Source organism: Macrobrachium rosenbergii, chromosome 41 (assembly GCF_040412425.1).
Source record: "Macrobrachium rosenbergii isolate ZJJX-2024 chromosome 41, ASM4041242v1, whole genome shotgun sequence".
NCBI lineage: Eukaryota > Metazoa > Arthropoda > Malacostraca > Decapoda > Palaemonidae > Macrobrachium > Macrobrachium rosenbergii.
The window spans coordinates 11,618,570-11,635,743 of NC_089781.1; the positions used below are offsets into that span (position 1 = coordinate 11,618,570).

Sequence of the window (17,174 nt, forward strand, 5' to 3'; positions counted from 1 at the left end):
AGCGGGTTTGGTTGAAGCTGGTAAGAGTTAAAAATAGTGTTTAACTAAAGGCTAATTAAAAAATGTCAATTAAGGATCGTCCACCAACTTGATCAATTATACTGTACTTTATAAAATCACATACTGTAACAAGCTTATACCTGTCAAGAAACTTACCTCTGCTGAATAATGATCAGTAGGAAGAGGTGGATAGTCACAGTTCTCTATTTTCTTGCATAATGAGTACAAGTTCATTTTATCACCATAAAATGGACTCTGCAAAGCTGCCATCTGAAAAAAAAATGTTATTGCAAGTTACTGAACTTTACATCCAGAAAGGCATATCATAAGAGCCAACAAAGAGAAAATCATCCTCATCTGCATTTCTTTATACCTCTTAACTTTACTTTGCTCCTAATTTCACTTCACAATTAAGAACATATATCTGGAGCGGAGCAAGTCCTATGAAGATCTTTAGACCTACAAATACGACTTGGTGGACTGAAAGTACTTTATAACAACAAAGACTCTGTACAATTGCAGCACCTAACTACCTTTAGTACTAAATTTAAATACTTTAATTATACAATAAAGCCTTTTTTCCCATTAGCACTGGCCATATAACATAAGAACAAACAGTTTAAACTTACACTAAGATATTGAAATGCTCCTGAAACTTACAAATTAATTCATATCTCAAATCTAAATGCACTTTTCAACATCTTAAAAAAAAATTCAGAGCAGTATATAAAAATATGAGCAACCAAATATCCATCTTTAATTATGAAAACAAACAAGTAAAAAACTGTCTATGTAAAAACTACTACAGTACAGTAAAAATGCAAGTAAGAAAAAATGAATGTTTTTAGATGAATTTAAAATACAGTACCTCATAAAGTAAGCATCCGAGGGACCAAATATCACTTTTAAAATTATAACCATGTTCATGAATTCTTTCTGGGCTCATGTAATAAGGAGTGCCAACTAATGAGTGAGCAGCAGTTGTTTTCGAACTAAAGAATCGACCAAGGCCAAGGTCACCCAATTTCACTACGCCTTGTGCAGTGATGAAGACATTAGCAGGTTTGATATCTGAAATAGATATGTTGTGATAACACCAAACAAAAAATTAAAATACAGGTATTCATCAATTCATCTCCAACACAAAATATAAACATAAAATACATAAAGATGTTTCCAGGTCAAGTAATAATGCTGGCTACTCAAATAAGGTTGCAAATCTTCTATTTTCTTAAAATAAAAATGGATTTAATGAAAAAAACCAAAACCTAACACACAACTCTAATGCTAAAGAATAAAAATTAATGTCAGACGAATATTTGTAGGAAAATAAAATAGAAATACTAGAACAGGCAAGAGTTAGTTTTGAGGGAGGATACAGGTTTGGAGAGAAAAGCTTCTTAAGTGATAAGCAATGATGAGATAGTTAGAGTCAAGGATTAAAAGGTGCTGAAGCCCATCCAAAAAGAAGTTTATGACATAAAAGTGAAGAAGTGGAAAAAAGTTAATTCCATAAAAAATTATCATACATGACACATAAGAGGAGGATTGCACTATTATACCAGTTAATGGTGTGGGGAAAAAAGATGACGAAAAACAGAAAAAATAATGAAATTGAAACAATGAAATTATGGAGGTGTACTGGAAAACAATAAAAATAAAGATGCAAATTATCAAAACATACAAAAGGTCACAATTTAGAGAGAGAGAGAGATATTTAAGTGGATAAAACATATAAAGAACAACTGAAAAGATAAGGGGAAATGAGCATTGACAAAGGACTTCAGGGAAGAGTATAGAGGAGTACACTAAGATGCTGGTCACAACACCATAGAGGCAGACTTAGAAGGATTGTAGTAAGAATTTTGAAACACCAGAATTATGAGAGAAAGTGTCTGGAATAGCAAAATTTCAAGAGGACAGCAACTTCAATACTAGATGTCACAAGAAAGTAAGATCGAGAGACATATCCTCCACGCAAACAAATATCAATATATGTTATGTTAAATACATGGGTATAAAAAATAAAAAACTACATGATAAAAAACTAAGGGTTTTGTTCTTCAGATAACAAAAAAGAACAGTAAAGCATATAAGACACCTATGAATAAAAAGAAACTCGCACAAGTATACTTCTTACCTCTATGCATAATTCTCTTGGAATGCATGTGATCTAAGGCAGAACATAATTGTACAAAGTACTTCCATATAGTTCTTTCAGGGATGAGTCTCTGTTGTTTGCGGAAATGTCTGATCATTCGGGAAAGGTCTCCTGCATCAGCCAATTCTAACACTATATTCAGCTCATTATCCTCGATAAAAGATGCTAAATACTGTATGATGTTAGGGTGGTTTAGTTTCTGGAACAAATAAGAATGAATGAATGAATATAGGATTTAGGCCAAATGCCATGCGCTGGGACCTATGAGGTCACTCAGTGCTGAAACGGAAATTGACAGTAAGGTGGTTTTACAGGTGTAACAGGAGGATAACCTTGCAGTTGCAATATGAAACAATTGTTAGGATACAGTGGAAAGTCAGATGGAAGAAGGAATATGAATGGAGGTACAGTAAAAGGAATGAATGGGGTTGCAGCTGCAAAGAACCTTAAGTAATGCCTAAAGTGCACCACATGAAGTGCAATGACAGCACAACCGCCCCTACGGAGGGAACAAATAAGAGAATGCCAAGTTGCAATCATCATCACCCTATTTTTCACAAAATACTGTATGAAGGCTTTACTGTACATAACATGTATTATACATTAAATGTACCATCCACTCTAATATCTTTTAATCAAAACAAGTTATATCTATTTCAAAATCATAATCTTAAACTTCATTAGTGACATGGCGATCCTTTTAAATGGTTATTATGGCAAATTGTACTTAAAATGTATAACATGTTACCATTAAGATAATCAAGAACTCTCGAAATCTGATCTTACTTCAGCACTATCAAAATTATCTGTGAAACTGAGGTAAATAAATACTGGTATAATGTATCCTGACATATGATGGGTGGTAAGTTTAATGGGAAAGATTTCCTTGTACAATTTACAGTTACTTATATACTGTACATACAGTGTAATCTTTTATAAGTTGGATATTATGCCTTGTTTTCTATTCGGTTTTCTAAGTTTTCTAAATGAAGTCCCAATATGAGTCAAGTCTATCAAACAATGATATCTGAACTTTAATAACACAGTGAATTATCTGATAAATTAACATGATATAAAGTCAGCAGAATTAAGTGCAATGCTTCACTTACTAAAACTTCTGTGACAAATGAAGGTTTCTCTTGTTACGCACAATATAAGTGGAGTTTACACTCCAAGAGCTATAACAAATTGGCATTTTTACAACTTATAGAATTAAAGAATCCTTACTTGCCCAATACAAATACAGTACTTGACTCTGAGAGCACAAGGTTTCTCAAATTACTGTTACCTGCTACGTAAAGTAATAAAAGTTTGTACAAGGTACAAACGTCTTACGCTACCATGCTTAAAAATTTTAGAATACTAAATGATAACCATCTAAAACTTACCTGTAAAAGATTTATTTCTTTCATGCAATCTAATCTGGCTTTGGAGTCCATCATTTCGAATATCTGGACCTTTTTTAGAGCTACAACTGCTTGATCGATCCTGCATCTTGCTTTGTATACCACACTGAACTGGCCTTTTCCTATCTTCTTCTCAATATCAAAGTTTGATAGCGTCCCATATATTGAGTCGCTAGAGGAGAGCTTGATAAGCTCTGATGCGGCATCCATCACTTGTTACTATAACGTAACATCAGAAGGACATCTGTGAGGATGAAATAAGTACACCAAACTTTAGTAAAATATAAGCCCAACTGCTAAAAAAGCAGAGTTGCATCTTGTATTAACACAAGACTTAACATATCTGTCTAGAATTTCAACTCTCACACAGGATGACAACAAGTCTCAAATAACATTAATTTTATTACTAATTTTACTGTAAATTAACTAAAAAAAACTGAGATATTCTGACTGGGTAATACAGTAACGTGGCTCCAAGGTGAGGAGTATCTTTAAAAATTATGAGTACAGTATACAGTACCATGGACAAAAAGTCATGGGGACAATTGTTTTCTTCAACATTAGTTTGAAGTACAGCATATTAGAGACACCTGTCATACTAGGTGTGAGGAATTCTGACTGAGTAATATGTTCAAAGGATTAAAATACAGGCTAATTATGCAATACAGTACAAGTAAAAACTAAAGTATATCATGCAGCCATTAGCTCTTATCAGCATTATATAGTTTCAATAACAAAATATTGAAACACCCTACAAGCTATTTCTAGTCACTCTCTGGGAGAAATTTTTGGTTCAGCAGAAAACTAACAAAAAAAAGAACCTCTGTTTGCTCGATAGCTTTTATCCCTGCTGCTTAAGAGGGAGTCTTGTGATACACTAATTTTACAAATGTGGAGGTCATAATTTAGTCCAATTCTCATTCCTTTTATAACCAAATACTGTAAGGAGGAAAATACTTTTATGAAAAAGCTCCATTACAACGATGGGCAGTCAAACATCAAAGGAAATATTGTATGGAAAAATTCAAAAGTAATGGCAAAGTTTAAAACCTCTTTAGCACTATTTCTATAGGTACTGTATACCACTTTCATTTAGAGGCATGACTGCACAGGATGTTCACCTGCTAGTTTCAGCATCTTAGTATGAGAATTTCCTTTTCAACACAACCCTACATAGTCAAATAATTACCAGGTATATAACAGCTTAAGTCAACAGAGGCATCTAGTATTTTCCACAAGACATGCCCAAGTAGTTTCCATGTCAATTTATATTAACATTTACACAAAATAATCTTAGAGAAAATATTGACTAACAAAGTAACCTTCCACTGAACAAAACTCCCCTATGAGAAGAGAGAAAAAGTGATAAGAATATATGTATAAATATAGTACTCTAACCACCACATACATTGAACAGCAATATACATATGGTAAGATTAGACAATGGTGCATGGTACTTTCACCTCAAATGGAAGCAAAACTATATTCCTTCCAACTTTGCAACTACATAATAACTAGCATCACTAACACCACTGGGATCACTATTTCATCATGATTTTACAGAAGGGAAACAAAGACCTCTGGTACCGAGCAGTGTTACGTAGTGAAGCTTCAACAGAATTGGTTAATTCTGCAATTCCAAGATACAGATTGTGACAAACTAGTTACAAGAGAAATGATGAATGGCTTATTCTCACTTACATTAAGAACAATAATGTCTGGATACCCAGTGCTAGCAAAAGGGTTATTTCAATAAATCAGACTCTACTGTAACCATTCACAAGATACTGACTAAACTGAGGTTAGCAGTAGAACTAGAATAGTTTTCAAACTCAAACATAAACCCACTCACTACATGCTGAGAGACTAAGGGCAAAGCCATAACTAAGTTTGGCACAATTAGGTTTAGTTATGACTGGCAAATATGTATGTTATTCATATTTCTATCTTTTAAAGGAAGAAAAGTCTTCTAAATTCTGTAACAGTTTTTTCTACATTTGCACACCAATCCACAGATCTCAACTAACCAGCAAGATATTTGTGGTGAATGTAACAAAACTTTGTAAGCCTTTCAAGCCTCCTTGGTGACTCCTTCCACAAATATACTGCATGCCAGGTCCAGTTCTCTGATCAATAAATTTACCAATTTTATGATCTTGTGTCTTATGTAACTGTTTTGTCATCTTTTTGGCCAAAGTTTGAACATACAGTATTTCCCTTTTATCCGTGGAGTTTCAGTGAGAATGACTCTCCTTCAAGGGCAAGGAAGAGTGAATATCAAAATACTTTAATACAGTATTAATACTTTCCTTAGGATGCTCATTCCCTAAAAGATGTAAAATACTGATAGTTTTAAGTGGTATATGGATAAGAAATTGTTGGTGATGATCTATGAGAGTAAATGGTGGTTACAAGTGAGAGGTGATGCACCAAGCTATGAAAATTAAGTATCTTTCAAGGACTGCAGATCCTTTTGGTAGTGATGTCACACAACCTTCAGCCTCACATACTTAACATATTCAATATGCATATGAAAAGGTGGGGGCAAGGGCTTGGAGATCAAACATTGACACATTTTTTATCCATGGTTAAGGGGAGGGTGGGGGAGGAATCCGAAGAATTGAAATTAATTTTCAAAGAAAATGCTTCTTATCCCATTACAGTGGCCCCATGTCAAGGTTGGGTCATGTCAATTTGTTTTTTCTCTTTCTCCTCCCCACTCAAAAACCCTGGTTCCACCATTATCATTATAGTATGTATATATATATATATATATATATATATATACATACACACACATATATATATATGTATATTTCATAATGGGTTAACAAAGCATAGGATATCTGATAGTTGTCTGTCAGATTTGATAACTGCAGTATTACAAAACCAATTTTCACCAATCTAGCTGCAACAGGGGCCAAAACATGCAAGGTTAGGTTGGGATGACTTATGCACAGTAGTTATCATTTATGATACACTACTCTACATCAAATTACAATGGTGGCCCAGGTAAGGCAAGAACCAGCACCCTTTCTTAGGTTAGGGAAGGTAAGGTTAGGAAACATCTCTGTGGCCTATTTCACTTGAAATTGCAGCAATTCATGTCAATTTAGGTTGGGAAGGTCCTAGTCCTCCTTGTTAGGCTATGTAAGATAAGCTTAGGATACGTCCCAGCAATTTGTCTTATGACATCTTTGTAATGTCCAGTGTCTTTAATTAACAGCCCACTGATCATAAATATGGACTAGGTATTTTCCTTGTTGCCCAGGAAAATACCTGCTGGATTAGGCTATCTGCCTCTTGTGGTTTAGACGTTTTTGGGTGTTCCTGTTGGTGTCATTACAATTCAGGCTGAAGGCCAAGCGCTGGGACCACCTATGAGGTCATTCAGTGCTGAAAGGCAAATTGACAGTAAAAGGTTACAAAGGGGTAACCTTACAGTTGCACTAGGGTATGAAACAATTGCTAAAAGAGAGAAGAAATGTGAGATGGAAAAGAATATGAATGGAGGTACAGTAAAAGGAATGAAAGGGGTTGCTGCTAGGGGCCGAAGGGGCATCCAGTTTCAGTTTCCCACTAAAATCCTCAGGGTAAATTTTCGGAAGATGCCAGTCAACCTTTTCAGAAGACTCCAGCTAGTCATTTTTGCATGAAAAACCAATTTGGGTGTCATGCAAAAATGGCTAGGAATTGACAGGACACTAAAAGAACCTAAAAATACCAACTTATCGTAACCTAAGGGTGTTTACTGGTTACAATTTTGCTGTATTAGCTATTGAGGGGATGGGGGTCAGGAATGTCTTACCTTATTAGTCGTAATTTGCTTAATTATTTTGCGAAGGTCATGTATTGAGAAGAAATTTTTTGTTTTATGTGTTTTAGCCAAGAAAATTATAAATTAGAATGTGGGAGGTGTCTGGAGTCTTCCGAAAAATAACCAACCTCAGGTCCTGCTAACCTTGCCAATTGGGCCTACAGTATATAGTGCATATGCGGCCGCACCAATAATATTGGGCATAGTCTAGGGGGGGGTGTATAGTTGTTGCATACCCTGCAGTGGTATAGGTGCAACTTAAAAGTTGTTGTGCAATAAACAAAACGATTTTTTTTCCATATTACAAACAACCCTGGCCTATTTACCCGCTCTACATGTATGCTAATGAATTAGCAAACACTAGCACCAATAAATTTTCAATGCAGCAGAGATTCTTCAGACACTTCATAACAACTTGTTACAGAGGGACTCCATTCCATCGAAGACTGTTCAAAGCTTCATATACCTTGTGCGATGGAAGAATAGCAAACTTAGGTCATTGTTATTGTAGTCCGGGCAGAAGGAGTTACGCGGCCTGTCAAACGAAACTGTAAACAACCCCCATTTACTTATGATCCATTTTAAACGGTGTGCCGTCTTTGGCTTCAGTATCCAAGGCTTCATTGCCTCTCACCATATTTCAATTGGTTTTTACCATGTTTATTAAGCTTCCACCTGCTCCAATCTCTCACTTCCAGCCATCTGCAACCAAATTATGGTTATTGAGCATTTCTCTTATTTAAATTGACCTTAAAGGTCACCACTATGTTTTCCATGTAAATTAACTTTCAAATTTAGCATGTTCCGTCTTGCTTTCCTTATTGAAACTGCATTACTCTTTCCGAGCCTAAAGCTGCCTTATAGCAGGCCTCGAAAGTTTTGTTTTTTTAATTTTTCTTCACTTTTGATCTGTTGCTTTTTAAATATTAATATTATTATCTCATTAACTTCATTTTCAGTGATCTTTCATCATTCCTCAGCTTTTCTATGTGGATTTTATAAACAAGGCATATTATTGCTTACTATTCAGCACAGCAATTCCATAAAGGCTTTTAGTCGGGTTTCCCAGTATCTTATCGCTATTTTTCTCATGTGGATCATGGTGTACAACAGTATGATTTTATTATCCTATGTACAGAGTTTTTTTACTAACGTAATGCAATAACACCAAGAATGGCGTAGAATCATAGATCATATTAGATTGTAGTTTCTCGAAGTAAAAATTTTTTCCTTTTCGGCGCCGCCAGTTCAACAAGTTACTGAATGTTCGAATAGCACGGCTTAATCCTCGACTTCCTTATTATATAATTTATGACTATTTCGATTAAAACGCATATGTTAAATACTAACACGAAACAATGTAAGCAATTAAATTTTTATTTATTTGCATCACCGAAAAAGGAAACACAGCATAGGTGCTCAAGACTATACAAATTTGTCTTTAGTGAGTAAAAGAAGAATTTAGGATAGCGTATATTTGTAAACAATGAAACTTCTATTTGACAAGAAAATAACTCCGGTAAAAAGTCCTTTTTCCTAAGAAAGTCGCTTTACTGGTTAAATCACTTCCCAGAAGTTGCCAGCAAGACAAACACAAAGTGGGCAGCAATATGTGAAATTAATTTCGAACTTTAAAATATTATGACCGCGTACGATTCCAGAAAATTAGTCGAAACCTTTAAAATACTAAGGATATTTTTGAATGAACAGGACTGTTACGCCTCTGATTTAGTAGCATTTTTCTCGTTCAGTTATCATAACTGTTATTATGTAAACGTTAAGTGGCTGGTTTGGTGTTTAACTTGGTTTGAGGCAAGGATGTTATGTCATCAAGGTCTTAACGGGCGGAGTGATGCTTAGAGAATTAGTTGTGAACGGAGACCGGTATGGCTGAAGGGTAACAATTTAAAGGGAAAATATTCTTTGTGGGCACCTAAAACGTATGTCCTTCACTTCACAATCATTACTCAATAATATTTCTATACGTTAAAAGTCCTATTTTCCTTGAAACTTTCTGCGTCATTGTCCAAGTCCAAATCCTTGGTAATGACAATCTCTGTTTTCTTGTCAGTAATCACGATTGCGTATATTGCGATCTGGGTACGTTGTAGCAATGGCAGGTGGCTCCGTCACTTCGCAAATCAATAGGAAATAAGTTCAGCAGGTGGAATGTTGTTCAACAACTTGAACGCTTGAGTTTACTGGTATAACTGGATTTACTGGTGTGACTGTGTAGCATCGTTATATCTGTCAGCTTCAACAGGTGTCATGTTTTGGAGGCAGTAAGTCCCCAAATATGTTAAAAATTTTTGATAGATATTTGATTTATTGTATTATAACACGTAATGCTCACCGTGATCTGCCTTTGCAGCAAATGAGGGCAATGTTGCCCTCATTGTATAAAGATCTTGACAACACTGGTCCAAAAAATGTTCACGTAAACTTATGTTTATATTATTTACCAAAGTTTGACGGCAGTAACAGTTTCAAGTCCAGAATCCATAACTTATGGGTTATGAAAGTTTTAAGTCGAAGCCAGTTATTATTATTATTATTATTATTATTATTATTATTATTATTATTATTATTATTATTATTAAACTTGCAGGGATGGCCAGAGAGAATTCTTCCTTGAATAAAAGGTAGAAGTTAATCTGAAAGCTGAAGTAGTTGGAAAGCTAGGTGGAAAGAGACCAATTTGAACGGATCAGAAGTAAAAAAGACAAAAAGCAATGTAGCTGGGGACGAAGTGACGCTGCCAATACCAATAACGTCTACAGTGGTCCGTTGAAGGCAAACAGTAGGCGATACCCCTTACCTAAAAAACTCAACCTCTTACAAAGGCTGATGCCAGGTTTTAGGTCGCATGGTATTATGATAAAATACACTAATATATATAGTATCGTGTTTAAAGCTAATATGCAATAGCCGTGAATGTTCAAATTCCTGGGTATTGGAATTTTCCATTGATAAAACTATTAATATATAATTACGGTCAATATCAAGAGACGTCGGAACCTTCAGAATGTAGGTCTCGAACAAATTTGGCGTTCTTTCGTGCGCGGGTTCCCAAGTGTTGATTTTGAAATCAATAGCCCACAGATAAGGCTACTGTTTGTGCAATAAGGTCAAGCATTCATACTTATGAACGACCAAGTGTCACAAGACATCTCGCCAATGGAACAGAAGTAATCTTTGTGGAAAAGGGATGGATAAACTATCTTAGAAACGGTCATATCAAGCCATGATCATTGCCAGTGCCAGCACAACTACTGACTGAATAAGTATAAGTTTAACCAGACCACTGAGCTGATTAACAGTTCTCCTAGGGCTGGCCCGAAGGATTAGACTTATTTAACGTGGCTAAGAGCCGATTGGTTACCTAGCAACGGGACCTACAGCTTATTGTGGAATCCGAACCACATTATACAGAGAAATGAATTTCTATCACCAGAAATAAATTCCTTTAATTCTTCATTGACCGGCCGGAGATTCGAACGGGCCCTGCAGAGTGCTAGCTGAGAACGGTACCGACCAGTACAACGAGGAACTAGCTAACTACTGACTGAACGACGTACCAGAGGTGGTTGGCATAGCAACAGCTGTAAAGGTAATATGTGATATAAAAGACAGACGTACTTTCTATGACAAAGGGAAAATAATGAGTCAAGGTAATGAAATTACGATAATTGCAGAGTACTATCACGGTAGAATAGTTTACTATGCGGTCTAACCTGGCGTAATTATTCAATAAAGTTAATTGCATATTTCTCCTGTTTATGCATAAGGCCTAATGGAGTTCATAGGCATTAGATACAAAATATAACCTAAAGGACCATATGCATTTAAAATGTATATAGAGATTATGGTGGACGTTAAAAATCTCAGTATAACTAGAAGGGATCCATTGGCTTCCAAGGGTATACGTAAGTTAGATTTGTTCCCACGGAGATTTTTGCGAATGATGAATACAAGGACTTGCCCACTTTAGAATCATGACTCATAAGCGGGACGAACAGAACATTTAGCGTTACTAATGCAAATGTATATCGATTTGTATTAAGTGTGCGCTTGCGTGAATACAAGGAAAGTATGTTCTTTTCCATCACACCTATATAGACTGAATAATATGTGTATATATATATATATATATATATATATATATATATATATATATATATATACATATATATATATATATATATATATATATATATATATATATATATGTGTGTGTGTGTGTGTGTGTGTGTGTGTGTGTGTGTGTATACTGTCCTTGTCGTACAATGATAAGAATGGGCTGGAGAAAAACAAGGTAGCAGTCACTGCCATATTCACCCTTGAGCTTGGAACTCACGACTGCGCAGTGCTTATGTTGAATATTTCTTATTTCTTCTTCAGACAGCAAAATAACGTATGTATTTATTCAAGACGTGGAATTGAACACGACTAGGACATTTTTCCTTGAGAAATATACAGGTAAAGCTGAATGAATAAATAAATAAATATATAAGTACTTAAATAGCTCTTGAAAAGCAAGCTAAAAGAAAAAAAAATAAAGGCAACGGTACACTGCCCTTCATAATATGATCACGTCGACTCTTAAATGTTCCACAGTTTTGTAGTGTAGGGAATAAAAGACAGCCAATGTGACATTATAAAACCTCACCTGAATTTGGAAGCGTAAGCTCTGTCATTCGAAGGCACGAACTAATTCAAAAGGCGTATGCTTTAGACCTGGTGACTGCGGAAGTTCTTTATGTAACATAACTTATAATTATGATTATGGTCACATTGGTTATCTCGGTCATATTGGTTATCTCAAGATGATGGCATGAACTTGAATAACAGTCGTTAAGAGAAGGAGGCCACCCACGCTTTCGACAATTCTGTCAAAAATAAAAAGATCCCCTGAATAGCATAACAGTAACGGTAAAACAAATGACACGAAGTAAGTCGTATTATGCGGATGAATGAAAGAGTGAGAAAGAAAGAGTGGGAGGAATTTTTCCATTCTGTCAAATACTTCTTGATTCTCTTTCGCCTTCCCAGCGTGATTTATTGCAGAGTGGTTTTGCAATTACTGGCACCGACGAATCTCGTCATTCCTGTTCCTCGCTCAACAAGACTGATGACAGCTGCGAAGCAAGTACTGTCAGGTAAATTATTACATTCGCTTGTAAGGGCTCACAAAATATGCTTTACGGATTAATGAATTTTTAGCGAGGAAGGACTTTTCATGCTTTGATTCTCCCTTTCTCCTTGTCTTTCTCCTTCTCTCCTAAAGCCCCCGAACCCTTTCTCGCAACGACCTAAATTTATAGATAAGAAAGACTGCTTAAGAGTGAGATGAAACGTAATATATCTCATCCTTCAGGTGACATTTAAGAACAGATCTTTGTAGAACGTAATGTGCGGGTGCCATTAACATTTCACACTTCAAGGCGGCATCCCCGAAAGAGCAGCGTTGAATGTCTTGAAATGTCACGGATGTTATGTAACTTAGGTAACTACGTATTTGAAATTAGAGAGACATGATTTCATTCCGGAACTCTTGAAGTTGATCTCAGAGGATAAAGAGGTGGGGAAGGAGGCCGGTTTTGCGTTTTTATGAAACCAAGCTTATTACATTGTGACAGTATCTTATGAAAACTACAAAGGAAAGGACAAAAATGAAATGTCTCATATTTACTTCAGTCATGAAGATATTTTCTCGTGTGCATTGCAAAATCTATTATTTTAATACCTTTCATAGTCTTTATACACTTCTAAAAAAATTCGTGCTTTTCAATTTCAGATGAACAATACCATAAGTAAGCAAATTACATAAAGAAAATATTTATCGTTTTTTTTTACTTTTGATATAATTTATAGGATTATTATGCAATATGGTAGACTTAATTCTTGCATTTACGTGTTGCAAAATACAGGTTTTAGTGTTATTTTTATTATCATTATTAGTCTCTTCAATTTTTTTACGTCGTTTTAAATGAAACTTGACGATGGATGACTGTTTTTATAAATGTGTTTGACCTTGACCTATTTTCAAGGACAGATAATTTAAAAGGTCACAATTCAAAAATATTCTCCTTTATGTCTCAGGAACCGTGACAGTCAGAATTCGACCCTAAGTATTTTTCACCTTTATTTTCAAGGTCACGGATCAATTTTATCGTCAATATCTAATGTTCTTAGACCGAAAATATTTTTTACTAAAACATTTCCTCAGAAGGTCACATATCAGCATTAATATCAAGAGTATATTTTACTCTGAATATGATGACTCTTAACAGGGAGCTCCATTGGAGACTGGTAATTATCTTTATCAGTAGTTATGACTATAACCTATTTTTCTAGGTCACCAGTCAGTTTAGGGACCAACAATTTTTGAGCCTTTAAATATGCTTTTGATGAAAGCTGGTAATTAAATGCTTTTTAGGAGTAAGCTAGAACCTATCCAACATACTGATTACCTGACCTTTTTAGGTCACAGTACGAACAAATATAGAATGGACCTATCACAGGATTTGGGGATAATTCTCAGTAATAACTTTGACCTCGACTTTTTTTAAGGTAATATATCAGTCTAAATCCCGCGAAAATTTATTTTCCTTGAATACAATTGCATTGCGTAATGTCGGAAGAAAATGGCCGTATCTTCTCGTCAGAACAGTCACAATTGATGTATTATTATCATAATTATTATTCAATATGGCATATACATGACAAAAAGGAGGAAACAGAAAAGACAATAAATAAATATTATCATTAACAGTAATGAACCCACGTTTCAGTATTACGAGAGGGAACACAAGAAATGTACCAAAAATTACACTACAGCATATCCAAGGTCCTTCAAATATACTCTGAGTATATTTGAAGGACCGTGAGTGTGTAAGTCTATTTCACCGAGCAATGAAAAGGCTGTCCTCTATAGATTAACGATTAATAGAACAACGACCTGTCCCAAATGACTCAGTAATAAATGTTCCCTTCCAATATCATTACGTTGAGACTTTATTAATTTTCTATGGTCAATATTTATACAAGCCCTCTGCTGTACGACAAATATTGCAGAAGTATAGTCACTCGTACTTACATAGGAGAAGAGCGAACACAAACTCACTTCCACACGCACACACACACATATATAAATTATATATATATGTGTGTGTGTGTGTGTTACTACGAGTGACTATAGTTTCCGCTACATTTGTTCTACGGCAGCGGGCTTGTAAGTATATCAGCTGAAGCCACAGAAAAAACTTGAAAAGAAACGACAGAGTGCCAAGTACTTTCGTGTAAATGATACATCTTCGAAAGTACCTGGCACTTTGTCGTGTCTTTCAAGCTTTTCCTGTGGCTTCAGCTGATAAACAAATCACGTACATATTTCTGTGATTTTTTTAATACACACACACACACACACACACACACACACACACACACACACATATATATATATATATATATATATATATATATATATATATATATATATATATATATAGTGTGTGTATCAATATGAGGTGACTCCAGAAAAAACCAAGACAACAGTCACTATCATTCTTCATCATCAAGCTACTGAATCATGAATGCTGTGCTGTAAACTGCTATATCAACTGCTTCGTGTGCCTCCTTCACATTCAACTGCGTAAATGCCAAAAGAAGAAGGAACAAAGAAGTGGCAATACACGTGTCTGCTTGCATACACAAACCAGATTATGCATCAAACGTACATACATATATATATATATATATATATATATATGTAGATAAATTTATACACAGTATATAAATATATATAAATATATATATATATATATATATATATATATGTATAATAAACATATATATATATATATATATATATATATATATATATATATATATATATATATATATATATATATATATATATATATATATATAGAGAGAGAGAGAGAGAGAGAGAGAGAGAGAGAGAGAGAGAGAATGTTGCTGCTTCATCACGACACCTTTATAGAGTATACTTGTCTACAGTAGTCTTATTTTGATACCGCAAGGTCATTCTCTCACATAAAATATCTATATATTCCAGGAATGAAGATATCAGTTTTCAATATCCCCCGCTTTTATCGCGTCTGGTTGCCATGGTAACTGGGATAAAGAGTCGTCATCGTAATTTTCCAGAATTCCGGAGTCCGTGGTACTGCATGCGAGGAATCCATATTGTCTTTCTTTTTTTTTTTTTTTTTTTTTTTTTTACATATTCGGATACCATTGCTGAATTATGGAGGGCGATTGATGACAGCCGCATCTCATTGTAAGGAGGAATTGAAGCATGTACCAAGTAACGATCATCGTTTCCGGGCATCAGTGACCCTTGTCGTGTAACGCCAGATGAAATGACCCTTTTAGTGTCACGCCTGATACACTTTTAAGCAGCCAATCTTTTAGGTTTTTTGGCATTGTTACCTACATTTAGTGGGACCTATCACTTGTTCCATGTGAATACATTTATATTCTGGCTCAAAATAATAATAATAATAATAATAATAATAATAATAATAATAATAATAATAATAATAATAATAATAATAGCATGAGTCACTAAAATGGGAAGAAATCGACAATGGTGTAAGCATGTATACAGTATGTATATATATATATATATATATATATATATATATATATATATATATATATATATATATATATATATATATATATATATATATATGTATATACTGTATATACACACACAAAACGAGCGCTTTCGAGAACCTTGACCGATTCTCCTCAAGAAGGGGAATCGAGCAGGCTCTCGAAATCTTTCGTTTTGTATATATTTTGAATATATATTTACACACACCATTGTGGATTTCTTCACCATTAATAATAATAATAATAATAATAATAATAATAATAATAATAATAATAATAATAATGTCCCTTTCTGCCCAGCCACTCCCATCGAACCATAACGCTTTCGTAATCATGGTCTATAATAGTGTGTACATGCTCTATAGTTCTATAGGCATTTGATATGATTAACGTCTTTGTGGACGGGGGTGGGGGGGAGGAGGAAAGGGCGGGGTCGGTGCGTTTTAGCCGCTCAACCGATGATTAATATTTTGGTTATTCATAAGTCATTTTACGGGAGAGATACAGACTATGGTATGACTAAGCACATATTAATCTAGAAAGGACATGACAAGGAAGGCGAATATTTCCTTGAATCTAGGATGATTAAGACACCACTAAAAACAATAAATTTGGAATATCTCAATATCCAGTTATATTCTTATTCAAATTTGAAAGTATACTTTCGACACGCACAGACACATACTTTATATATATATATATATATATATATATATATATATATATATATATATATATATATATATATATATATATATATATATATATATATATATATATATACATACATACATACATACATACATATATATAAATATATATATTTGTACATATACATATAATGTGCATGTATGTATATATATATATATATATATATATATATATATATATATATATATATATATATATGCATATATATATATATATATACATATATATATATATATATATATATATATATATATATATATATATATATATATATATATGCATGTACATATATATACAGTGTAAAAGTCCGCATCGGTTGTCACAGGGTGTTAGCTATCGTACTGGGGTCCAGATGCCGAATCCGGAGTTTTCCAATATTCGTCAACATGACAAAAAATGCCAAATAAATATTGAATACAATCGGTTTAAAATT

General features: G+C 34.2%; 1 protein-coding gene across 4 annotated transcripts in view; it reads right to left on the reverse strand.

Moving 5' to 3' along the window:
- LOC136826646 (serine/threonine-protein kinase Nek7-like) overlaps positions 1-17,174 on the reverse strand; it is a 71,638-nt gene that overhangs the window by 11,867 nt on the left and 42,597 nt on the right. The window contains exons 1-5 of one of the 4 annotated variants that reach the window (XM_067083983.1): positions 7,711-8,233; positions 3,550-3,811; positions 2,141-2,360; positions 869-1,071; positions 157-270 (exon numbers count right to left, since the gene is read on the reverse strand). In XM_067083983.1, the coding sequence (XP_066940084.1) occupies positions 157-270; positions 869-1,071; positions 2,141-2,360; positions 3,550-3,777 (765 nt within the window). In that variant the 5' untranslated portion in view covers positions 3,778-3,811; positions 7,711-8,233. Of the gene's footprint in view, positions 1-156; positions 271-868; positions 1,072-2,140; positions 2,361-3,549; positions 3,812-7,710; positions 8,234-17,174 lie in introns of those variants that run through there. The other 3 variants (XM_067083982.1, XM_067083985.1, XM_067083981.1) reach the window with 3 other exon arrangements.